Here is a 25855-nt window from a genome sequence, read left to right on the forward strand (position 1 = left end):
TGAGAAATTTTGGCTATTTTTCCACTCAGGATCCATAACTCTGTTGCTCCTGTTTCTGAGCAAAGTAAAGCATTCTCAGAAAAGCATACCAGAAAGCTCAGAAGCCCTATTCTTAGTTCTGTTCTGTTGACTGCCAGTCTTGCTTTTATGCTGTTGTTTGAAAACCTACAGTTTGCTTGTGCGCACAGCTAACAACATCTCTTCCCTTGTTGACAAGCGGGCAACTGCTTTGGTAGTGCCTGCTTTTTGAGTTCTTTATTGAAGTATCTAGATGCCAGTCTTCCCTAGTGGTTGCTGCCAACAACAAATTTTCTGCTGCTTCTGTTAGTACTTCCCCCCTTTTCACCAAGCATGAGGTCCTTGACATTAAAGATACCAGTGCTGGGATCTTGGCACACTGTTATTACATCCCATTAGTTTGTTTGGCATTATTTCACACCACTCTCCTCTTATTCCTTCTAGTCATGGAAGCACAAAGATGACAGAGGAAAGTTTTCTCCTGTATTCATGCCAAGCAGAGTCTCAACAGGAAAACTCTAATTCTTGCATTTGTTCACAGTCACATTTCTCTGCAGCAAAACTTTGCCAAGGATAGGTACTGCAGTGTTTTAGTAGAATACTCGTGTATGGAGAAATTTGTTGAAATATATGTTCAGTGTATTAGGTGAAACCTATATTAGTACATGGGGAAGATTTTTGAGATGAATATAACTATATGAATTATTGCCTGGCCTATCAAAATGCTTGCAGACGTTCTGTAATAGCAGAAATATTCACACACCAAAGTGGTTAGCTTTGACTTGAATTTGCTGTCATGCTCTTGATGTCTTTTATTGTTCATTTTGTTTATGCTGATGGATGGATTAAGAAATTTTGTTAACAAATCCTTTTTTTTCACTGATGCAAAGTTAGAACATTTCAGGAGATGAAAAGCTTTTTATGGAAAAAAAAAATCTGAAAGGGAAGGATTATTTTTGTAGTCGTATTTTTAGCAGGAATTGTAATTTGTTTAGCCATAAGATGGTGAATACCTTGATTTTAGTTGGGTTGGTTCCAGGGTGTTCCAAGGATGTGTTCTTGACCAGCTGGTGTCACAAGTGGTACCTTTTTTCTCAAATAAGGTGAATCTCAGAAAGAGGAATGGAAATGCTAATTTTAAGAGACAGTTTACTTCCAGTTACATTTTAGAATTCATACCCCTTTTTGATGTGTTTTCCAACACGTGACCAACAGTTAGAGTTTTCTTGGTGAGTCCAGTTCAATGCTAGATATAGAAGGAGTTAAAGAATGTCAGTGGAAAATCAAACTCTGAAAGAAGTATGAGGAAAAAAAGAGAGCTTATTATAGAAAACGATGACAGAAAACCTTTCTTGTGCTTTTTTTTGTTGTTGTTGTTAATTCAGATTGGTCCAAAATGGAAAGATGTTGTGACAAAGTGCATTAAGGGTCATTATCAGCCTTTGCTGCTGCTGTATGCAGATCCGAGAGGAACTCCAGTGTCGACACAAGACTTGCCCCCTCAAGTGGATTTACAGCAATATAGCAGGACTTGCTATGATAGTGAAGACTCGGGTAAGCAGTCTGGACTATATGCCTTGTATCTTTATGCTGTAATGTTGCATATAAAAAGTTTTTCTTCTGTTTTGGGTGTGTTTTTGTTAGCAGGGTTCCTTGTTGCCTGTCAAAGCTGATCTAGAATTCTGAAGAGGACTTCCAGTGTTTCACCTTTGAACCTCTTGCTCAGTCCAAGACTCTGTTGATTGTTTGAGTAGTAATCTTTTCCAAAAATGTTTGGAGAAAGAAACTGGGGGGGGTGGGGAAGTGAAGGACCTGTTGTGGCATGGACGTAGAGAGGAACAATAAGTGATGACTTCAATGACTGAGTTCATAAATCCATCAGCAATTTTAACAGGAAGGGAACAAGAGCAGGGATACACGAACATATAAAAATTAAAGGAAGCTCTAGAATTAAACTCAGGAGGGAAGTTAGGGAAAAGAAACATTAAGGAAACATCATAAATGAGTCCTTTGCTAGGATGGTGAAGGGATGTGGGCGGAAGGGGAAGAAAACCGTTTTATTAAAAATAAAAAAAGAGGGAGACGGAATCAGTGCAGCTCATCTTCAGCCTTTGGCTTGGCTTTTACTCGGATAAAGCAGTGCTGCAAGAGATATGAACTGATTTGTGTGAGACTAAAGGGGAAGGGATTGGCAAAGGCTTATGCCCATAGATCATGTTTACTTTTTCGTTTTTCATGATCTGTTTTGCATCAAAAAAGATCTACAGCTATATATTTGTAGCACTTAACATCTCAGAGGCCTTCAACACATTGCTACTTCCTGAATTCTTTGTATTAATGGTAGTCTGTTGAATTAGAAAGGTATGTCCAAATAAGGTGCTTCAGAGGCTAGAACTTGGTCTGCTCAAAATATCAGTAGTGGGCTGAACAGGCTGTTGGTTTACTGAAGTTCTGGATAATTTCGGACATTTAGTAACACCATTGGGGGTTGAGGCCTCATTTAAAGAGGAATAGATAAATTCTGAGAAAGATACGCAATTGCAATTCAGATAGGGTGAAAACAAAAACTGGATCCAAGTTAACATTGTAATGGCTTTGCAAAAGAAGATTGTTTCTATTTTTGGATGTTTGCGGAGAATATCCTGACTTAGAGACGGGTTTATAAGTTGCCAAGAACAGCAAGGCGAGACTAAATCCAGAAATACAACCTTTCTTCCAGGATTTTAGCCTATTTATACAACTGTAATTCCAAAAAATTATTTTATGGCTTTCCTGGCCATAGCCTAAGCTAACTTTATGCTTCCTGGTCAATGAATCTGTAGAGAACATCTGTTGTCTCCTTATTTATGTGTTGACAATCTACCAGTAATGAAATAAATCTCCAACTCCTCTTAAAATAAATGCAAATAAAAACACTGGTAAGACGACCTTCACTTCTCACTTGACAAGATGCCTCGCAATTTATAAACCTATCTTCCTGTTCTCAAAAAAAATGGGAAGTCTGGAGGAGGGAGAGGAGGCCTTCAGTGCTATCTATCAGTTGTGGGCACTTCTACAAGCTTCAGGTCAATATATGCTGTAAATTTGCCTTACTGTTCTGCTGGTTGATCTCCAGGAAATACATAGATAACCCTTCTGCTCATTGTCTCTGCAGTATCTAATAATACTGTGTTTTAAAATTACTTCAGGAAGCTGAATACAAAAATATATATATAAAAAGGTGTTTCCTTTCAGAAAAAATTCAGAAGGCTATAGTGAGTAAGCTGCTCTTTCATTTCAAAAACACTTGGTGAGTCCTCAAGGCTTACTCCTGTAGTCTGTGGCGTTCAACATTGATACCAAGCTCTTGAGAGAATTTGTGAGATACTGTAGGTTGAAGTGCCAAGTGAAATCATACCCTACACATTTTCCTGTCAGATAGAAGTGAATTATTTTCTAGTCTTGTTGATACCCAGAGTTTTCTACCCTAATATATTTTTTTCAGAATGGCCTTTTTGTCTCTCACTGAGTGTAACTACAGCTTCTTCTGGATTCCTCAGTGTTATCAGATATTCACAGACTGTAATTCAGAAATGAACAGAAATTGCTTATTCTTAAGTTGTTGATCACAATATTGTACTTGAACTTTTGTCAAGGAAATCTGATAAATGCATCTAATCACATCAAGATACGATACTACAAATTATGGAGGAAAGATTGTCAAAGGTGCTGGTACGAAATGTTGTGAAGCTAAGTGCAAACAACTCCTCTTAATGTTTTTCATTTTCTGTTGAATAAAGACGTCGGTTTACAAATTATTTTCTAGTACTCAGTTCCACAGCTCTGGTTTCTTTTGCCTACATTCACCTTTCTTTCTATGACTGTCATCTCCGTTAACAGCTGTAGTCTATATTTCTTTAGACCAATAAGATTTTTAACCAGTATGGAGATGGGGGGGAAGCTTCTGACTTAAGAAGTTGTTAGGCATCCTTAAATAGAACATGAATTACAGGACTTGCTCTCACTGAAAACATGAAGTGCCCTCAGGCTGAGTGTTTGGGATTAAACATAAGAATTACTTACTTCTTTAATTCCTTTTTTCTTCGTTAATTTCTCCCCTGAGGAATGAGTATGAAATTAATATCCTGTGTATTCAGGAGTGTATACATCACATATATAAAATGGCCAATAGTCTTCAAACTGTTCAGATTTTTAATTTTATGTACTGAAAGTGGTGGGAGGAGGTTGTCTTTTTCTCCTCTTTTAATGAGTTTTGGAATTACTGTACTGAAGTTGAATCATGATGCTTCATCCTTTCCAATATCCACTTGTGCAGTGGGCCAATGCTAGCTTCTTGAGAAGGAGCAGGTTACTTTGCTTTAGATAATATAATTTCAGTATAAAGTTTTACTAGATAAGCTTTTGATTCATAATAGATGAAATGTGTTAATTACTATAATTTGTGGTGTTCTTGTTACCTTATTAATATTTTGTACTTGACTAATTTTTAAACTTTGACTTCCCCTGAAGCAGTGTATTTCATATTTTAATTAAACTTGACAGAGTTGAAATTTAATGAAGAATAATTTCAGTGTGGTACTAATGTATACTTTCAGTCCAGTGGACGTAGTTTAATTTTGCATAATAAAAAGGATTTGATAAATTCAGAGTTATCGGAGAGAAAGAAATAAAGGTTTGCAGAAGGAATGACACACTCTCCCCTCCTACCAAAGGAGACGACCTTTCCCATAAACTCTAGCATCCTTGAATCTGAGTTTGTATGTTTGGTACTCTGTTTTTCTGTTAGCTTCTGTGTAGTTTCCTCTGCTCCATTCCTGTTTTCTTTTTTTAGCCTCTCCTGACTTTATAATAGCCCAAAAAGATTCAAATTTGACATTGCTTCCTTGACATTGCTTTCTTCCCTAGGGAGAGAACCTTCCATCTCGAGTGATACCAGGACAGATTCCTCTACGGACAGCTATCCTTATAAACAGGCGCACCATGAGTCTGTGGTCAGTCACTTCTCCTCTGACTCGCAGGGGACAGTCATCTACAATGTGGAGAACGATGCAGCTTCACAAAGCAGCAGGGACACAGGTAGCAGATACCATTATATCTGTGTGATCATTGTCATTAAATATGATGACTGCAGTGGATTCCAGTGAAAAATCTCTATATATACAACCTATAACAGAATAGTGAACAGTGTTTAGTATCCTAAATGTTTTTGGTTTGTAATAAACCATTGGCATTCACAAAAAATAAGCGTAATTTTAAATGTCTTGTTGGCTTTTGTAGACTTTTATCTAGCCAGACAAACATTTACAGACACGTTTTCTGTTATCCACAGTCCCACCTGCTCTCTTTGTTATATAATTGTCTAAGTTGGAGTCTGTTGTATAGTGCCATGGTATGGTTTGGTAAGTGTTGCGTGTGCTACTTACTTATCTACAGGCAGTTACTTCATTTCAGAAGTTGCAGCTGTCTGGGAAAGGCGCTTTCATCACCAGAATCTCCCATACTTGAGCGCTAAGGACTTTCTGTGTCAGTCGGTGTTGGTAGTATTTACTGTACCAGGGAGGAACATAAGATGTTTTCCTGCCTGTGCCATGGAGGCAAGTTAAGTGAGAATCTGCAGTGAGAAGACAATATGTATATATGTTCCTTTGGGCAGCTGAATAGTCTGCCTGAACACTCTTTAGTTGAAGAGAGGTTAATTGGAAGTCTGAAAGCTTAGATCTCCTCTATTATTCGTGCTCAGTGACTCTAGTCATCCTGTCTCTGCATCCAGTACTACTAACATCGCTTCTGATGAAGTAGTGCATGAGTTAAGGTCAGACTTCTCAAGCATCAGAAATATGATCTGCTAAGTCTGTTTGAAAAGTTACTTTATTGTGCCTCAAATAGACTTTGTAAGAAGACATAATAGTTGAATCAGCAACTGTTTGTTGCAACAGAATGTCAACAGCTATCATACCACTTTCTCCTTTTAGTTGCAGAATAGTTGCTCTCTTGTATTGTGACGATATATGTGTATTTGTTTCATTTGAAACAATCTATGGTACAAATATTTTTCACATCAATCAAAAAATCTTTCAAGTTGGTTTCCTTGAGTACTCTTTCATTCTTCATCAGAGGTCCAGTAACTGTAAATACATGGTTTTAGATACCTGACAGTACTTTTAATGTTTTAGCAAATACTTAACACTGTAGGTTCCAGGCATGGTCCTAGGTAGAGTGTGAGAAAGAAGGGAAAGTTGGAGCAGAATTTCAGTGATGAGGAAACAAAATTTATGTTGATCTTCAGAGTAGGAGGAAGACAAAATTGAAAATGCTAGTGGAATATTGTTTATATAGTCTGCAAAAGTGGCACAGACTTCATCGGATTAGGTTCCTCACTGCAAAACTTGCCATGCAGAAGTCAGCAGAAAAGGGAGGGTACGGGAATGGTTGCAAACATGTAAGCATGAAGTTCAGGATGTAACCTTTTGTTCTGTCATTTTTAGTGACTTTCTCCTTTTCTTTTTCTTTCTTCTCCTACTGATTCTATCCTGTTACTCCCTTCAGCTTAGCCCATCTCACCACCTAAATTCAGTTGTCCTCATCTTCCCTGATTCAGCCTTAGCTATAGTCAGTCTGTCCCCTTAGCTAGCCACCTGTCTGGGCATTTCCTCCTTTTTTTTTTACTTACCCAAAACCTTTCCAAAAAAGTCAGTCTGCCAACTCATACAACTGCTCAATCATCAAATGCTGATCCGTGGGGCTATAAAGAAGCCATCCACATTGACCTGTCAACTGAATCATTCTGGGCAAGAGCTGGATTCTTCATTTAATGGTCATTTACCCACTACTCCAGCCCAGAAAATTATGGACCCTATCCCACATCGTCCTCCGGGGAAGGACCACCATTGGGTCGTATGACCTCAGGCACCGGGGTACTTCAGAATGGGGGCATGAAGAGTGGCTGCATAAGCCCTCTCTTGCTCCTACCAACCTGTACTGCTGAGAAAAATGTGCGTATTCTGGCTGCCCTATGTCATGCAACTGAGATTTCCGTGGGAGGGAGTAGGGGGGCGTTCTGTCTTAACCTGTTTGATTTCATTCTCTTCTCTAACATATTCTTAGACACACACACAACCCCTACAAAATCATACTTTTCCTTTGAATATCACTTTTTGCTTATGAAGTCATCCCACCTCTGGAGGATAAGGTATTTAAGTGATACATTCAGCAAGGGACACCTTTTAAGCATATGATTGGGCACTCAGAAATCCTGGCTTGTTATTTTAGTGAATTAAAAAAAATGAATGTAAAGTGTTAGCTAATATTCTAGGGATTGTAATTCCTGTATTCATGCATTATGTTGGATTTAGTCTTTGTTCCAGAGGGTCCAGGTAAAGACAACAAAGCCTGTGTCCTGCATGCTTTTGATTCTCGGCATCTCCTCCGTGGCTATTAAATGTCCAGTGACAGTAGGACAAAATTTGCAATTTATGAAAGGAGGAGAAAATATTTATGCAAAGCTAGCAGCCTTCATTCTACAAGGCTAAGTTGGGCTCTAATTAGTCTATCCAGACCCTAAGCTAGCTCCAGCAGCACTAAATATCTTTAAATTCTGTTACAGTACTTGAAGGATGCTAACCAAGCACTCCCTATGAGGTTGAAAGAACTTTGGGGGGAAAAATGTTTAACTAGAGAAGTTGTACACTCTGAAGTGAAACTTAAGCCTCTTCTATCTTGAGGGGAGCCACTACAAGGTATAAGATAATACTGTTCTTTCACTCCCTAAAAGGTGTGTGACAGTCCATGCTGTGAAGGAAAAAAAAAAAATTCTCCCAAAGCACTGACTCATGCTCAGTCACCTAAGTGCTGCACATCATCTATCTTCACTGCCAACATTTCTCTTTTAAACATTCTCTTCCTTAATTTCTTCTCTTTTATATAATCTGCTTGTTTCTAAAGAATTTGGCTGCAAAATCACTCTCCAATTCGCAAATGAATAGGAATGTGAGTCTTGTGTAGCTTGCTTTTTGTTGTTTGGATTCCTTCCCACTCATTTATTGTAGTATCTTTGTAGCAATTGTAGTTAAAGTAATTATTTTTTCAACTGTTGAAGGTACAATTTTATGTGTAAAATCTGCTTTAAATGTTGTTGATTTCTGTGTTAATTTCTAGAGAAGGGGGAAGGCTCAGAACAGCCAGCTATGTAGTCTGGGGGCTGTTAATCCACTATTGGGTAGTAGGGATTTTCCTTTCCTATAATCCTATGCAAGGTGCAAGTTGGTGATATAAAGGCTAGAGAAAAGTCTTTGTAGTTTATTCATAAATTCCCTTCTTATCCTGCATCTCTGCTTGGGACTACTCACGTGAGTAAAGCCATGCGTGTGTTTGTGCTTGCAAGTTTAAGACTGTGAATGTGTGAGAACCATAAAATTAAGAAAAGGCAATACAGAAAACTTTTGCTGTCAAATACTTTTAATTCACATTTGATGTGAGGAAATGGGGAATAAATTGTGTGCAAGAGCTAATATTAGCGCTCGGACGGATGAGCTGTAGTAAGGGAACGTTGTCGTGTGTTGGCTGATCCATGTTGATGGTTTGTGTGTATGCTCTTAGCTTGTGGCAGATGTGAATTAGTGGCTTAGCCCTTGACAGCCAACTGAGGCTTCTTCACTGTAGACTAAGCTAATTCAGGTAGTATTTGCTGCAGGCGAAGAGAATGCAGATGGATAGTTAGTGCAGAGCAGCTGATGATGTGCAGTAATTTATTGTTACATGGTAACTCATTCATGTGTTTGAGTCTTCATTCAGCAGAGTAATGTCAAGCGAGCTATCCTCAGGAGTTTTGTGTTCATGGCCATTACAACTGAAAAAGTATTCAGACAGCAAGAAAGTGGTGTCCTTAGACTATTAGACAAGGCAGAGTCAACTTTTTCCTCTCGCTGTGGATGAGCTTTCATTAACCAGAGTCCTTGGAGGGGCTGTATTGCTCTTTTATGATCTTAAAAATGGAACACCCTCCCCAAGACAAAACCAAAAACAACTGGATACAAAAACTTACCCAAACCTGCCAGTTAGCATTGGAGCGTATACAGCTCCTAAGGAGGAGGAGAGCCCTGCTGCTCTTAGCGCACAGAACACTCAGTCCAAAGGCTCTTGTCATCTCTACTGTGTTCTTCTGTCCTTCCAGGGCACCTGACTGACAGCGAGTGCAATCAGAGGCATGTTTCCAAAAAGGGCTCGCTGGCAGACCGCAAGAGGAGTTCTAGCCGGTCTCGGCGAAAAGGAGATGAGGCTCAGTCATCAGGATACCATAGTGAAGGCAAGAGATGTTACTTTATTTCAAATATCAGTATCTCTTTCTGCATGTTTTTAAGATCCTCAGTGTGTGCATGGATTTCCCTCCTCGCTTCTTACATCTTTGTCTGTATTTTGCCTGTCTTTGCTTTTTTTCTTTTTGTTTGGGGGGTGTTGATTGGGAGTTTTTTAATCTCATTGGGGTTTTTTTTGTTTTGTTTTTTACTTTTCAAAGTCTGCATGAAGATGCTGCAAGTAGGGCTGCTAGTTTAATCTGAAGTTATTTTTGTGGCTTTTGCTGTCTCTATAAACTGCAGGAGAAACCTTGAAGGAGAAACAAGCCCCCAGAACTGCCCCCAAACCATCCAGCAGCACCAGCAGGCTGAGGGAATTTAAAGAGACAGTGAGCAATATGATCCACAGCAGACCACAGCAGATTTCTCAAACCATCCAGAATTCCTCTCGTGGAGGGAGTAGTGTGGATCAGGCAGAAACACGACCCTCAAAAAGCCTGTCTGTACACTCTCGAGACTGGGAAGCGGAGAGTAGCAGTAGTGAGTCTAAATCCAGTTCATCTAGCAGGTACCGGCCAACCTGGAGACCCAAAAGAGAGTCTCTGAATATAGACAGCATCTTCAGTAAAGACAAGAGGAAACATTGTGGCTACACTCAGCTTAGCCCCTTCTCTGAAGAGGCAGGTAAGAGTTTGAGAAGAAAGATTTATTTCAGCATGTGTGGAATTTATAATCCTGCACTATCCAGTTTTGTTTAAGTAAAGTAGGAAAGTGAAATTTTGAACATGGCATTTAGGTGAGTGGTGAGTCGTGTCCTTGAAGGCTAGTTTGTGTGTGGGTATTCATGTTGCATGTATGATACCTCTGTTTTGCTTTATGTGTGTTAAATTTCACATGTAAGGAAATAATAAGGGAAACATCACCGTCTGCGCTGCTTCAATGGACATAAGGCTAGACTGCTAAGTATCTAGAAGCTCATCTCTTGGAATGGCCTTTTGTATTGGTCTGTTTTTTTCTCTGGCTTATCATGGTATTTTTGCGTGACGGCTCAGACTATGGTGTGGCGGATGCCTCATGTATCAGTGCTGAGTTCTTGTTTTGAGGATAAGATCCTGGCAGCCAGTGATGATTTATCTGGGACCATTTTACGCTATAGCAGCTATGCAGCTTGTATGTAGAGACTTTGTCCTCAGCTTTGCTGTTTTTTAAGGTAATAAGATCTCTTGTGAAACAACTTTGGGTATCTTTGTTGCCCCTGCTCCAGCCCTCCACTTGCCTTTCCCTAGTCTGCAAATGAATGTAACAGTTATTTTGCTCCCTATCAAGAGGAAGGTACTCCTGAAACGGTAAAGGGTGTGGAGGGCAGTTTACCAGTTCCCGGGTTTTATGCTGTTACGCTGCTGGAGCTGCTGCGCTCCCATCTCAGAGTGCTTGAAGGAGAGAGGTTTGTGTGACTGGAAGTGGAGTTGTGGTTAATAGGGTGCTGTTGCAGAAATTTGAGGGCCTGGAGAGAGGGAGAGACAGATGATACCGACTAGAAGGAGCTAAAGATTGAAAAGAATTGGGAAGCATAAAGAAGGGAAGATGAAGGGAGAAGAGAACACAGCTCCAGGGAAGGAAGCAAGGGGAGCAGACAAGAGGCAAGTGGGAATACACAGTGAAATCAGTAAGGAAGAATTAAAAAGAAAGATGAAGAAGTTTTCCTGTCCTCTGTGAACTAATGTTATATAAGCCTCATCAAATTGTAAGTGGCGAAATAAACAACATAAGAAGTGCAGCGTCTGAAGTAGATATGACAGAGTACAATAACAAATATAAACTGGAAATACAGTTGGGTATACTGTGATCTTGTACAAATACAAATTGTTATGGGGAGGAAAGGATTTTCTTTCCAGACTTGATTGTTACTTTGGGGGGAGTATGTTAAGTTACACTAAAGGGGAGAGATTCAAAAATAGATTTGTTGAATCGATTATTGCTTAATATTACTAGGAATACTGTAAAAATATTGGGTTTTTTTCTGCTTAATATTACTAGTTTTACAGTAAATTAAAGGCAGCGCTTCTGGTTTAAGCATGGTTGAAAAACTAACATATGTGTAGATGATTTACTGGTATTGAAGTTTGGATCTTCTACCAAGCTATATTCTTTTGTCTTGGCAGGTAAAGAGCTTATTGAGAATGAGGTGAAGGAACATACTGCTCAAGAAACAAGATCAAACCAGTCAAATGTCAGATGCAAGCGTGGTGTGCTAGGCCGGGGCACCCAGCATCATATGGTGGATCAACATCCTCAGCTAATACAGAGGATGGAGTCTGGCTATGAAAGCAGTGAACGCAACAGCAACAGCCCAGTTAGTCTGGACATGCCCTTGTCTGAAAGCTCAAGCACCCACAGGTAGATTTCAACAAACTTAATTTTTGGAGTGATTGAAGTCTTTATTCCTTTTTTGTAGTTACATAATGGTGTAGAACATTTTTTAAAAAACGCAAAACGGCATTCCTAACTTGTAAGACAGGTTTATTGGGACAGGGGAGAAATAGGAATCTGAGCGAGTTTGATTCCTTTTCTTGTTAGTATATTGATAGCTTACTGCTAATGAGAAGGAAAAGAAATGGGGTTCAGTTGAATGAGAAATGTTGACTAAAATGATGCATCTGAAATAGTTGTACCCTTAGTCTATGATTTAAAAACTCAACTAAAATATCAAGCTTCATGCTTGTCCTTTGAACAAGCTCATAGACCTTTTTGTTTCCGTTAAGCCATTGCTTGATAGAAGCCTTGTACAAAGTGAGAAATCGATAGACTTCTATACAAGTCTTTGACATTTTCAGTTTGAGAGGTCATTGAAGTCTTTGCAGACACTTGCAATATTTATATGCAAAAATAAATAGGCAGCACAATGTGTTTCTCTCCTTGGCTTAGGAAGCTTCAGGCAATCACAAACTGAGACTGTTTATGGTCAGAATAGTAGATTTTCAACTGTAAGAATCTGTTGAGAACAGCTATCAGACCACGATTTTAATATGCATTGCATACTTTTATGGAGGAGATTAGAATTATTGTCCTCCCCCTTGTTAACTTTCTCTTCCCTTGTTTCTCCCAAGATTTTCTATGGTAGACTTTTTTTTTAAATGAAGTTAAAATGCAAGTAAATATTTATGTGATGATAAAAAAAAAGATAGATATAATTACTACTAGAGAGATTAGTAAAATGGAAAACTATAATTACTCTTTTCTTGGAGGGATGCTCATATGAAACGAGCAGGTGGATTGGTTCCTGCGTGGCGTAACATCCCAAAGTCTCACAGTAGCAGCATCTTGGAAGTAGAGTTTACTTCATCAGTTGGGAGCTGGGCAAACAGCCCACACACCATTGGAAATGGTAAGATACACTTCCTCTGTAGCAGTGGTTTTGCAAGGTAAATTGTATTGGAGTTGTTCTTTACTTTCTGGATGTTTATCTTCACAGTGAGATTGAGGAAAGGGAAAAGAAACATTGAGGAACACAACACAGTTTTAAAAGATATAACCTATAAGATTTACCAAAGGGGGTTGCAGAAGACTTTGTTGGAATATTCCTTTGATCGTGTTGCTCTGGCATCTTTTTTTTGAGTATTGACTTAACTGATAAAATAAAGCTATTTTTCCTATTCTTTCCCATAACTCAGTATTCTGCCGTCAGTGGAAAATACTTCCCAAGCATAACTCATAATAACTTAGTAGGATTGATGAGTCCTGAAAAGAAGCTCATAATGCTATACAAAATTCAAAATCATCAGAAATGAGAATGGATGTTTATAAGATGTTTGGGCTAAGGCTGAGTTTTTCTTCAGATACGCACTCTGATTATGTATCGTTCTAAGCAAATACTTCATTCCAGAGAATGTCTGGGGAAGGGAAAGGGAGGAGAGGAGACACTTTTTGAATACAGGTCATAGTTGAAGTGAGAATGACAACTAATTGATTTCTGCTCTTTCTATTGATATGCTTTATTTTCATCCCATTTTCATCTGCTTATGCAGTTAGATGAAAAGCATCTCAGCTGGAACCCATTTTACTTACTAAAGCTAATGATCTGGCTAATTTGACATAGCATTATTTAGAAATTATAAGCACAGTAAGAAGCCTCAAGATTTCAGCATCAGCTTAGGATTATCTCTTCCAATGACTCTCTCTGTTCTGTTTGCTGTTTCTTGGGTCAGTGAATCCAGGGATGGGCTGTGCTGCAGGGGAGCTTGAAGCAATACTGCAGGATTTCTGCCAGTTACTGACACAGAGAAGGCGATTGGAAATCAAATGGCTTGGGCAGGGTTTTAAAAGTAAAACTTAACAAAGCAAAATTTGTGATCTGAAATTCTGTGGTCTTTGCTTGGTCAGTCTGTTATTTTCTAATGTTAATTGTATTCTCCATTAATATTTCTTTGTCTTTTAAGGGATACTTTAAGAGATTTTACTATCAAAAAATGATTGCTTTGGGGGTTTTGTTTGTTTGTTTGTTTTTTTCTTTTTGGAAGGTGGGGAGATGTTTGTCCCTTTAAAGAGTGAACTGGATGAATTGCAAGAGGAGGTGGCAAGGAGAGCACATGAACAAGAACTACGCAGAAAAAGAGAAAAGGAAATGGAGGCAGCAATGGGCTTTAATCCCCGTCCCAGCAGGTTCATGGATCTAGATGAACTGCAGAATCAGGGTAACTTTTTGAATGCAGTATATTTTGCAAGATTGTAGTGCTGAAGTTTTTTGAACCTTTGAACTTAATTCCCTATTGTAAGTCTGTCTGTCTGTCTCTCTCTCTGCCTGTCCCTCTCTCTCTCTCTGCCCCCCCCCCGCCCTGTTTTGTACCTTCAGTTAATGAAAGACCATCAATTTCAAACCTGTACAATGAAAAAAAACCTGTGTTTGGTATTTTGACAAAATTCCTTCTTAAACAAGACAACAAAGTAATGCAGAGGTGTTTTTAATATGTTTGCACCTTTCCATTTTTATGTGGTGATATGCATCATTACTAGTATTGATACCTAGATTTAGCTACAAGGCTTCAACCAACATCTTGGAATGAGCAGGGCTGTTTGTACCGTTCAGACGCCTCAGGTCCACCCACAGCATAGCTTGTCCATTTAGGCCATTGTTTTGTTTCTGGTAGCTTCCCTGCCCTAAGCAGTTCTGCTGGTTCCTGCCCTTGTACTTTCCACTCTTTCTCCCTGCCCAGCTGTGCAGCCGCAACACGGGGGTGGGAATAAGTACTGTGGCAGGCTTAAGCTGGATCTAATGTTGAAAATCTGAGCTGGGTTTAGCTCACATATCCTTTCTAAGGAAAAAGAATTGGAAAAAAAAAATTTAAAAGCCAAATACTAAGTTTGATTGTCTTTTCCATGACTCCTCATGTTTCTGACAGGGGATGGCAGCAGAAAAGGTTTAATTGGAAGGATGGAGCTGCAGCAGCGGGAACTTGATGACAGGATTCACATGTAGCGTCTTTGTTTTAGCCCTCAACTTTGTTGTAGCCCTCAATCTCCATCAGCCAGTGAGGGGAGTCAGAGAGAAGGTGGGATGAAGTGCACTGATCCAGTTGAGAGTGAAGCCTGAAGCCTGATAGAGCATTTAACTGGGGGGTTGTTGGTAGGTCAGCAAAGCCAAGGAAGGTGTAGTGAACACCTAGGCTCTGCTCCCACAAATGCATGACTGGGGCAAACCCACTGTCGCCTCCTGTGTTGCCAGGCCTCCTTGCATCCCCATGCAGCTTGTTCAAACCTGTTGTAGATAAGAGTTGAGGTGCTGGTTTACTGCTACAAGACAGAGAGGAAGGAGAGGGGCGCCCCACAGCAGTGCCAGCTCTGGGCTCAATACAGCCAGTGCTCTGCAGCCTACAGCCATGCCAGCGGCTCAGCAGCCAGATTGTCACTGTGCCAACGGCAGCTGAAAAATATGATCTCTATGAGAATGTTTGACTGTGGGAATGTTTTTGTAATTTTTGCTGACCATCAGTGAGCCACTTTTACACTTTACAGTCCTGCTGTGTGCTGCCAGTAACCACATGAAAAATTCTGATGTACCAGAGTAGACGGATATCTTTATTAGTGTTAGTGTTTACTTTTGTAACATAAATGCTAATGATGTAAAAATTGAAAAGTAGACCTCTCTTGTTGAGCATGAGGATGTTGTCTTCTCTGCTTCTCCTGCCCAAAAGAAAATAGCATATTCTCCAAGACGTTACCCAGCTTTGATCTCTTGTTGTATTAGTCGGTAAAAGCAAAAATTGCTTAGCTTTTCCTTGTTAGAAAGAAAGTAAACTAGAATAATGCTTAATCAAAAAAGACTTCAGCAGAACATTTGAGGAGTTTACAGGCATTGACTTGAGATCTGGGAAAGTTTTTGTTATTCCTTTTAAGCCTTTCCCCAACCCAGTCAGAGATGTAATAGCTTAACATTAACAGACTGCTTGACTGCCTGGAAGGCTTACTTGTACGCAGAACTGCAGAACACTTGTGACTCATTTTCCCTCAAGTAAACTGCTAGATTCATGCAAAGAAAGCTAACCTTAGTATACTGGCCTTGATTACAAGCCTCGGTAGCCTTGATTTTGAAACTGAATGTGCCGCTTGATTAACTCACTGGCCTTGATTACAAGCCTCGGTAGCCTTGATTTTGAAACTGAATGTGCCGCTTGATTAACTCACTGCTCTAACAACTTTTACTTCTCTCTGCAGTACTTACTTTTCTTGTGAGTTCTTTGGGGCTTATGGTATAAGAGAGCTTGTGTTTGCATCTGTGCACAAGGGTGTTGGGGAGCAGGCCAGGCCATAGCATATGTTACGCAAGTTGAGAAAACATAGTTTATTGTTGGCCAATAAAGATACTCATGTTCTCTACCACAATGACAGAGACATTCCATTAAAAAAACCCACCCCTAAACAAAACAAAAAGTCAAGTTTTATTTTCTGTTTTCCCCTGCCTCATTTGATGTGTACATTTTAGTGCATAACTTGCATAATGCCTAATAGATGAGACCAGATTGATTGGGCATTTCCTCCTCTCACAACTGGGTGTTCTGATGCCAGGACACAGTGTTTCCTCTTTCCCTTTTGTGCGTAAGGATGATTTATCCTTCTCTTCTCCAACACTGTTTTCTAAATTGTTGCAAAAAGAATTCTTGACATTTGTCCCTTTCTTCTTGGCTTCTTGCACATGTTTTTCCTCCTAAAGCCACAAGACTGGGTTTTCGTATTCCATATATCTCTTTCAGCAGTTGAATGTATGCACTGAACACACGTTTGTAGAAGTATTTCGTGCAGGCATTTACACTCACTTTCAAGTCTGAGGTTTTTGTTCCCCAGACATCTCAGTTGTTTCAGTTTGTTTCCATTTTGTATGGAAGTAATTGAATATCTGAAGAAGGGACAGATGATTTTTGGCAGGGGACTTAAGATAATGTACAAGACAATGGACAAAGAAAGCCCTGACCTGCTGTATTTCTTTTACTGATATATTTTGGTTTAAATTTCATTCTAGATTTAGATTAATTCCTACTGGACAGAAGTAATCTGAACTGACTCTGTGATATGTCTATTCCATTTTTTTTGTACTGATTTAGACTGTTGAAAATAATACAATAAGCCAGTAGAACTCTTTCAAGTAAACAAAATTTGAGGGAAAAAATCTGGTTCACATTGTTTTACTGTGTGGATGTCAAGCATATTAGGGTGCTCAAGTTGTACGTCTGCTTAGGGAAGGTTAGGTGGTGCAGTCTGGGATATGTGCAGCCTCTGTGAGACTCCATATGTGGAAGAATTTGGCAATCACGAATGGGATGAGGGTAAGTGAGGGTTCTGCAATTAATGAAACCAAAATGAAGGGTGCTGCCCATTGCAGGGAGGAGTGATGGCTTTGAGAAGTCGATGCAAGAGGCAGACTCAATCTTTGAAGAGTCGCTGAATCAGGAGCAGAAGGGGGATTGTGCTGCAGCTTTGGCTCTCTGTAATGAAGCAATATGTAAGTAACTCTAACCACCTGAGCTATTGTGCTTTTGACAGTTTACTAGTATCATAGAAAAACGTCTGAAACATTGAATCATGTTAAATGGTCAGGTAGTAATACGGGGATCTAGCTGGTCTTTAGGAACGTGCAGGGAGACAGAATCTTTCCTTTTTTCAAGCATTCCGTTTTGGGATTTTAGTCTTATTCCTCTTCATCTCTGTTTCTTTCATGTTTACATCTGTTTTTGTTGTTCTCTCCAGCGCTATGGCAGTAACAGCACTGGGGTGCTGATGTGCCCTTTTTGGTGCTAAATGGTGCATTTCAGCAAGCACCTGGTAGGTAACTCCCCCTGCCACTTGGTCCTCAATTAACAATTTTTCCCAATCCTCAGACCAAATTACAAAGGGCATTAAGCTCCCCTGTTTCTCATGGAGGGTGTAGCATAGGAAGAAAATGGTAACCCGCTCTTGAGTCCTCTGGATTAACAGAAATGCTGCACCTGACTTTCATGAAGAAAAAAACATTAGGACATTGAAGTGCTTAAATGCATTGTGACCTTTGAGAATGTGTGCTATGTGATTTCATTTTATTTTTGGTCTTTTTCCATTATGACTGGCTGGCTGTCGCACCCCACGCTCCTCTCTGTCTGTGTAGAATGGCAGCAGACAGAGTGGGTAGCTCCTGTGCATTTGCATTGAGAAACTGGCTCTTATGGACTGCAGAATAAGGGGCACAGCATACAGCTGTTGCGATAGCTCTATTAGCTTCCATTCCAGCAAGTTACATGCTGAATCTCAAATCCCAGCTGGGTATTCCTGCCCATAAAGGGAGTCCCAGGTATGGAGGATAGAGGAGAAGGGTAGGTGACAGAATGAAGCACCAATGTGGTACGGTTGGAAGGAGCCTGTGTGAAGGGGATGAGAAGTTGGGCTAAAACATGGATAATTTTTTTTTTTAATTTACTTTGGTTTAGTTTCATTTAACGTGTTTGGACACCTGGCTAAGCTGAATGTGCATTAATGGAAACAATAGCATCCTTGTGAACTCTTTTGTGGCAGTATTTGCATGGTCCATGTTTTATGTTCTTGCTGCATCTTTTTTCTTTTTTTTCTTTTTCAATTTTATTCCTTTTTTCTGTTTGTTTTCTGCTATGTTTTCTTTTGCATTTTAGCTAAACTAAGACTTGCCATGCATGATGCCAGCGCTAGCACTCACAGCAGAGCCCTAGTCGATAAGAAGCTGCAAATCAGTATCCGAAAAGCCCGGAGCCTCCAGGATCGCATGCAGCACCAACAGCCATCGCAGCCGCTGCCGCCGCCAGCCTGCCACCCACCACAGGGCGGCACCATGGCCCAGTCTACAAGGTAGTCCAAGTGTATCACCTAGACCCAGATCTGAGCTGCGTCTATGAGCAGTGCAGTCTGGAAAGAAATAGCAAACTATATATATTCCCCTGGATAGTCCAAATCCTACAGTGTTAACTTCCTATTCCTTTCTTCTTTAGGTTAAATCCTATCATAAGATGGTCAACTACCCCCTTTTTTTTTTTTCCCCAGTCTATAGAATAGTTCAATGTGCACATGTTCAAAATGTGATCTGTGACAGAGAATTGTAGCAGTCGGTGCCTGGCAGCATCGATATTTTGTGCACCAAGGGAAAGAATACAATACACAATAACCTGGCTAAAAAGGGGATGTGTGTTAGGATGAAATGTGCAGCTGTTTACAGGAGCAGTTTCAGGTCTCAGTCAGTAAAAGAGTGTGCTACAGTAAAAATCTTGCTATAATTGCTTTTATGTTGGGAACAGAAACCAGCGTGTTTTAGTGCTCTGTATTTTGAACAGTGTCAAGCACACTGATCTTTTCTTTCTAGTCCACTTCTCTAGTGGTACACTGGTATAATTCTTGGATCCAACTCCTGATCCTGTTACCTTGACTACTCTCCCTAATGCTATATCATTCTTCATTTTCGTTCTGTGCTTCCCAGCATCCCGTAGCCTGGCTTAGCAGCCTCTTCAGCATCTCTTCATGATTCTTTCTTCCATACTGACTTTAACTATAGCATAATTAACTCTCTGCTGTAACTGATCCTTTCTTCCTGCCCTCTTTAGCATGCAGCTTAATCCTTATTTCTTCCCATGCCATTCCCTCCTAGCACTAGACCATCCCTATCCAATTTCTAGGCTGTTTCTTGAACTGCTGCTTCTCTTCCCTCTCCCCTTTCTTACATGTTGTATTACCAGAAGCTTAGATGAAATCTCAGTTGAGAATCCTTTTTCTTTTCCTTTATTTGAAATGCCACATACAGCTATATACTAAAACTCAGTTAATTTGCACACCTGCCAGGCTATAGTTCATAATGTTCTTTTCTTTTCCTGCAGTAGCTGAATTATATGTAATGAGGGCTGATCTTTTTGTCAATCAGGAGTCCATTATATCCTCTTTTACAAGAGAAATGCAGAGCCCCAATTATGCATTTTGGCAGATTCTAAGAAAATGAAAGAAACTTACTTTCTAAACTAATTTTGTTAATGCTGAACTTGCTCACTGCCGCTCTGTGAAAAGAACATTACTTTTGCAAAAAGTTACATCCAACCAAATGTTGATATTGCAGCCAATGAAAAGAATCTATTCATAGCCAGAGTTCTGTACTCTTGCTTTGATATAAATAACGTTGTAGACAGTGCAAAGTTTGCAATTACTCACAGATAAGGTCATTCTGCTACTCATATCAACTAGGTCTTCATGTTAACTTTAATTCTATGCATGTCAAGGAGGAAACAAAGCAATGATGTTACAGTTTTCTTAAGTTCTCTGTTGGAGCTGTTTGTAGCCTGTAATTTTCTCACAGGCACGTGGACTTGGTACTGGTTTTTCTGTCTGCATATTAAAATGCTAACGACATGCAGAGAACTGCCAAGGGCATGTATGACCCAAAGATATAATTGTCTTGCATTGGTACATAAAGGAATACAAATTATTCTTTAGAAGTATACACAGAATACAAATTATTACAAAATCATAGTTATATATTTAGCTTGAACTTTATTTAATATGTTGGATAAATATCTCAAAGGTCAGAATACAAAGATGATATGAGAGAGATTTCAATCTGTTTCTTCCATTTGTCAAGTCATACTTCATGGAGTTACCTGGAGAGAGGGGACCTTATTGAAAAATTGTCAGTTCATGTTCAGATCATGAACATGTCCAAAGTATTTTTCAAAAATATCTAAGATGTTAATGTTGGAAACAGTTGTTTTATTTTATACAAATGCCATTTTTACTATTCTTACAGTTATCCCTACCCACACGCTCAGTCTGGTTAAAGTGCCTAGGGTGCTGTACAAGAATACTTCATATAGAGCCTATATAGAGCCTAACTGTAGCAAAATACTCTTAAAAATATGAAATGGATTCAGTAGATCAATTGTAGTAGGAAATCAGGGTTAGAAACAAAGGACTAACATGTATGTATCTACTGAATTAATGCAAAGTCTTCATCAGAATACAGTTAGCAAAGAAAAGTGTGTTGAGGTATATGTCACCTAGTGCAAGTTCTGCACCCTAGGGATAAACATAAGCAATGACTACTGCTAATCATTTACCCTTCTGTGTGTTTTAGTGAACAGACTGGCCCGCTCCAAGTACTGCTGAGCCAGGAGGTACCACTGGAACCCAACAAAGAAGTGGAATTTGGGTCCAGTTCTTTCTTCCACCCACCTGCTTCCTGCCATGAATTGCACTCATCATTTTATCCAGAGTCTTCCTCCTTGCCCCCTTCTGAAAGCAATCCATCCAACAGGATCTCTCCAAACTTCCAGTCTGCTTCTGCTGATTTTCATGACCAAGTTCCCTCTTTTCCCTATAGGCAAGGGTTGGCAGAAGGGTCTGCAAGAACTGAGAATGATGCCCACCATAGTGTGGAATTTGCTGACACCACAGCCACAGGGCCAAAAGACTATAGGGAATGCTGCACTAGCAGCAAGTTAGAAGAGGTTCATAACATAATGCCTATTCTCACACCTCAGTACAAATCCAAGGCTAACACAGTAAACTTTGGGTCTTTGCCTACACTGTTGCCCTGTCCACATCCACCACAAGCAGCATCTCCTGAAAAGGACAGCCAGCACAGTCCTTGTTCCAAACTTGCAAGCTCTCCAGTGCGGCCCAGCATTGATCATTTAGGGGCCTATCATGCAATGACCCCTGCAACTTCATCCCCTACACAGCAGTGCTCCTTGGATCCTTTGCAGAAAACAAATAAGTACTCCAGAGCAAACAGCCATGAGATTTTATTACCCTCACAGGATGAATATGGCACAACAGAAAGTTGCAAATCTGAGGCTTTTAGTACAAAGGGACATGTTCGCTCCTTGGCAGAGCAGTTTCAGAAAATGCATGCAGTCTCCCAGAGAAAAGGTACTCATGAAAAAGGTTGGATTGCTGCAGTGTGTCAGGATGAGAAGCCTCCAAAGTTAACACAAAAATCTTTCATCAACCCTTCATCCTCTGGTTACAGACAGCTAATCCATCAAAACCAAGAGAACAAAAAGCAGTCTTCTGAAAAATTACACTCAACTGTGGATATTAGGGATGGGGTAGTTTCTTTGGAGGGTTTTAGTGCCCAACATGTTGCTTCTAAGAGTATTGGTTCTCACAGTGAAGAGCTGTGTAGAAGAGGTGGACAGAATATAGCAGACCCTGCACCCTACCTGGAAAGGCACTGTCATGATGGAGGAATGAAACAGGTCGATGATGGAGCTACTAGTAGCATGGTTGCCTCTATGCCTGTGGACCGTTGGGTGGATAATGTTACTAGGTATTACAGTTCTCAGAAGGCTAATAAGAATACTGAATGGCTTCCTGTACCTGGGAGGAGTCCACCCCTTTCTGATCAGAGAGCAGTTGGAGATGACTTGAGCAGGATCCCAGTACATCTGCATCCACAGTGGAATCAAGACACAGAACAGGAGCTCTCAGAACTGGAATCCCTCTATCAGACTAGTCTGCAGGCATCTCAGGCCACTAGGCCTTTCTTGGGAAGACAGGACAGTGCTAGGTATCCTTTTGACCAATCAGGTAAGAATGATGCAGCTGTTTTTCTTGGTTGACCTGCCTGTGTACTCCAGTATAGGTGAAGGTACGTTTTCCAGTTGATTTAGTTAAATGGGCATGCATTTGTGCACAGATGCAGAAAGATTCAGGTTGTAGAGACTGAAAACATTCTAACTCTATCGGTAGAGAAGCAGTGTGATAGCACTGCCTGGGGAGGCTGCAGAGTAGCTGTTGTTCTTGGCAAATGGAGAGCAACATCTGTTAAGAGTGACATAGAAATAATTGATCCTGTTTTCAAGTAGGGAGCTAACTGCTTAGGTCAGGCTGCTGAATTTTGCTGTTTGAAAGTCCTACATCACCTCTGGAATTTATTAAACTGTTTCTACGCCTGAAGTTAATGTTCTCCACATTTGTGAATTTTAACTGATGAAGTGTATTTGAGAATTTAGTCTGTACCTGGTTGTCGTGGTTTAACCTGGCAGGCAGCCAAATACCATGCAGCCGCTTGCTCAAACCTCCCTTCCCCCCCCCCTCCCCGGCCAGTGGGGTGGAGAGAGAATCGGAAGGGTGAGAGTGAGAAAAAAAACTCGTGGGTTGAGATAAAGATAGTTTAATAGAACAGAAAAGAGAAAATAATAATAATAATTATATATATATATATAAAATGAGTGATGCACAATGCAATTGCTCACCACCTGCGCTGACCGATAACCAAGTAGCGATCGGTACTTCCTGGATCATGCCTACCATTCATATACTGAGCATGACGTCACATGGTATGGAATACCCTGTTGGCCAGGTAGGCTGGCTGTCCTGGCTGTGTTCCCTCCTCCCAGTCTAGCTTGGTAGCTTCCTGGAGGGTAGTTGTCCTTGACAAGATACTTAGCAACAACTGAAAACATCAGTGTGTTATCAACATTCTTCTCATACTAAATCCAAAACGCAGCACTAGGAAGAAATTTAACTCTATCCCAGCCGAAACCAGGACACTGGTTGAGGGGAATAACTTTTAAAAGTCTAACTTGTGTTTTGCTAAGGACTACCTGCTTTAAGTTCTGGAAAATTACTTGTGAAAGCAGCAATGGGGGTACACGATCTGCACTAAGATCCTTGAGACCTTGTGGATTAGTTGGTGCTGAAAGAAAACGAACAGATTCTGTTGCTGTTGTGAGAACATCCAGCTGTTGCTGGAGACATTCAATTAGAGTCTGATGACAGCAGTCTGGTTCCACTTAAGCTGATCTAATCTCCTGCCTGAGATAGGACAACCTTGATTCTCTGCTTAGTACAAGTGAAGCGAATTTCTTTATAATTCATGTCATAGCATTAGAGCTATGAATTTTCTGGTTAAATACAAAGCAGCCTGAAACTTGATAGGTACCAAAGTGATATATATATATATATGTGATATACATTGCAATACATACACACGACAAGTTTTCCCCTGCCCTGCACCCATGGGAGCGGAGCTTCCATCGTTTGTGACAAATCAAGCCTGGCTGTGACCATAGTGAATACTGCAGTAGACTCTTGAACAGGTTTTTATTTAACAGCTCAAGTTTTCTATGAAACTCTCTTGTCTTGCAGTCCACTGGCAGACCAGGTGACACATCCGAAGGTGGCCATTTCCCATTTGTTGTCCTTTTGGTTTTCTTTCAGAGTTAGGCAAGATCTGACCTCACAACCTTGCAGATACTCTCTTGCATGGGCTTGAATCAGAAGGTCTTGCATTTTCCTACTTAGCTTACTGATTTTGGAAGCTCTTCTGGAAATCTAGGATCTGGAAATCTAGGATAAAGCCCAGCTGCTTTAGTGTTAGCTGGAGCTTCAGAGTTCTGTCATCAAATGCTCTGTTTCTTGTGCTGACACTTTTCTTGCCTATTTTCCCACCACATATATGAGGGATATGAGATACAGATATTCTTCTAAAGTGAAGTTTGTGTTTGAGATCTTTACTTCTGGTTTGCCATGACTTTCAGATATTTCTTCTGAAGTTCTGCAAATTCTGTATAAAAACCAAAAAGTTTGAACCAGTGCATCTACTGTGATGAACTGGATGAAAATCACCTGAGTGGGTCTAGGACAGCTCTTTCTCACTTTTAACTTGGATTACCTATTCATTTGCAAATGCTGTTTAAGCTTTCTGCCCCATGTCAACTGGTTTTGTCAGACCTTTGCATTCAGAATCATGATGAAAATGCCTCTGTTTCATTACTGGCGCTTTACAACAGAGATTAAAGCAAAGACCCGATCCTCCAAATGCCACCTCAATGCAGAAAATGTGTCGTTACCAACACATCCCCTTTCTTCCTTTATAGAGAGATTGCCTGTGACCGTTTTTATTAGGCCATTGATCTGCCTGTCTATTCCATGACAAATTTTTTAGGATTATAAGTGCTTGGGGGGAATTGCACTGAAGTGAAGTAATTATAGCAATCCTAGTTAAAAATAACACTTTTAACTATTTAACCAGCACAACAAATGGCTGACAAACTGTAGCATTGGGTGGGAACAAGCAGGTGAATGTGTGAGGAAGTTCAAGCTGATGAGTCTGGTTTATCCCAAGTTACTTTAGGTAACTTGCTCCTGGTAGCTGATTTTCTGTCCCTTTAGGCCCCCTAAGCTCTCTCACCTCTGTATCAAACAAGTGCTGGTGTTCAGTTAAATCGTTTAACTCTTAAATAGTTCAATTAACTGCTCCCCAGAAGCCTGCAAAAGGGCAAGCGAAGCAGGCATGAGTATCTTGATAGACTGTCTCCCCTTGCAATGTTGGGAGTTAGCTTATGTATTAATGTTCAAAGGATCTCTGATGACTTCTCGTTCTGTGTGTATAGTCTGTCTGTCTTTGCTGGAGTCAGACCTAAGATAGTCAGAAATGTGCCATAACGTGTAATCAAGCGTTGAATTTAACCATAGCATTTTCTTTCCCAGTCTGTGCGAACCTGAATGTGAGGAAGCTGCATGCTACAGCTGGCATGGGTCTCTCGAAAACCCCAACAGCAGAGATCGAGCGCAGTCTGTGTGGATCCGCTGTCTCTTCTGTCTCCAAGGTGACATGTTGTTACTTAAGATGTGCTAGAGGGGGAAGGACTTGGCCTGTGCAAGTGAAAGAATTTACAATGGGAGAAGTGGAATATATTATGAAAAAGGTACTGGGGTCATTGATACTAACATTAGAGAGAATTTTAAGTGCAGTCTAGCTCAGGATTAATTAGCTAAAAAATGAGTGACTCATGCTACATGCAGCTTGCGTGCAATCAAATTATCTAAATTCTGACTTTGAGGAACATATCCCTGAAAACTTTAAGATCTAGTCTCTTTGAAGATATTGACATGAACTGCCTTGCATCACAACTTACGATAACTGCTTCTTGATGTTACCACTTGCAGGGGCACAGACTTACTTTTTTTTTACTATGTCACTACATATTTTGAAAGTGGGGGATAATTTGGTATTTGCTACAGTTGGTAGTTGGTCACCTCAGAGCGGGAGAAGGTGCTTTTTCTTCTTCTTT

At 40.2% G+C, this 25855-nt stretch overlaps 1 protein-coding gene across 4 annotated transcripts in view; it reads left to right on the plus strand.

Moving 5' to 3' along the window:
- Window positions 1-25855, plus strand: part of USP54 (ubiquitin specific peptidase 54) — a 105997-nt gene that overhangs the window by 75321 nt on the left and 4821 nt on the right. For 2 of the 4 annotated variants that reach the window (XM_075154464.1, XM_075154463.1), the window contains 11 exons: window positions 1404-1572; window positions 4924-5094; window positions 9188-9319; window positions 9612-9992; window positions 11471-11705; window positions 12554-12693; window positions 13826-13999; window positions 17179-17298; window positions 18455-18647; window positions 20908-22364; window positions 25272-25390. In XM_075154464.1, coding sequence (XP_075010565.1) covers window positions 1404-1572; window positions 4924-5094; window positions 9188-9319; window positions 9612-9992; window positions 11471-11705; window positions 12554-12693; window positions 13826-13999; window positions 17179-17298; window positions 18455-18647; window positions 20908-22364; window positions 25272-25390 — 3291 coding nt within the window. Of the gene's footprint in view, window positions 1-1403; window positions 1573-4923; window positions 5095-9187; window positions 9320-9611; window positions 9993-11470; window positions 11706-12553; window positions 12694-13825; window positions 14000-17178; window positions 17299-18454; window positions 18648-20907; window positions 22365-25271; window positions 25490-25855 lie in introns of all 4 variants that reach the window. The other 2 variants (XM_075154462.1, XM_075154461.1) reach the window with 1 other exon arrangement.

The sequence above is a fragment of the Calonectris borealis genome, chromosome 7 (genome assembly GCF_964195595.1).
Source record: "Calonectris borealis chromosome 7, bCalBor7.hap1.2, whole genome shotgun sequence".
NCBI lineage: Eukaryota > Metazoa > Chordata > Aves > Procellariiformes > Procellariidae > Calonectris > Calonectris borealis.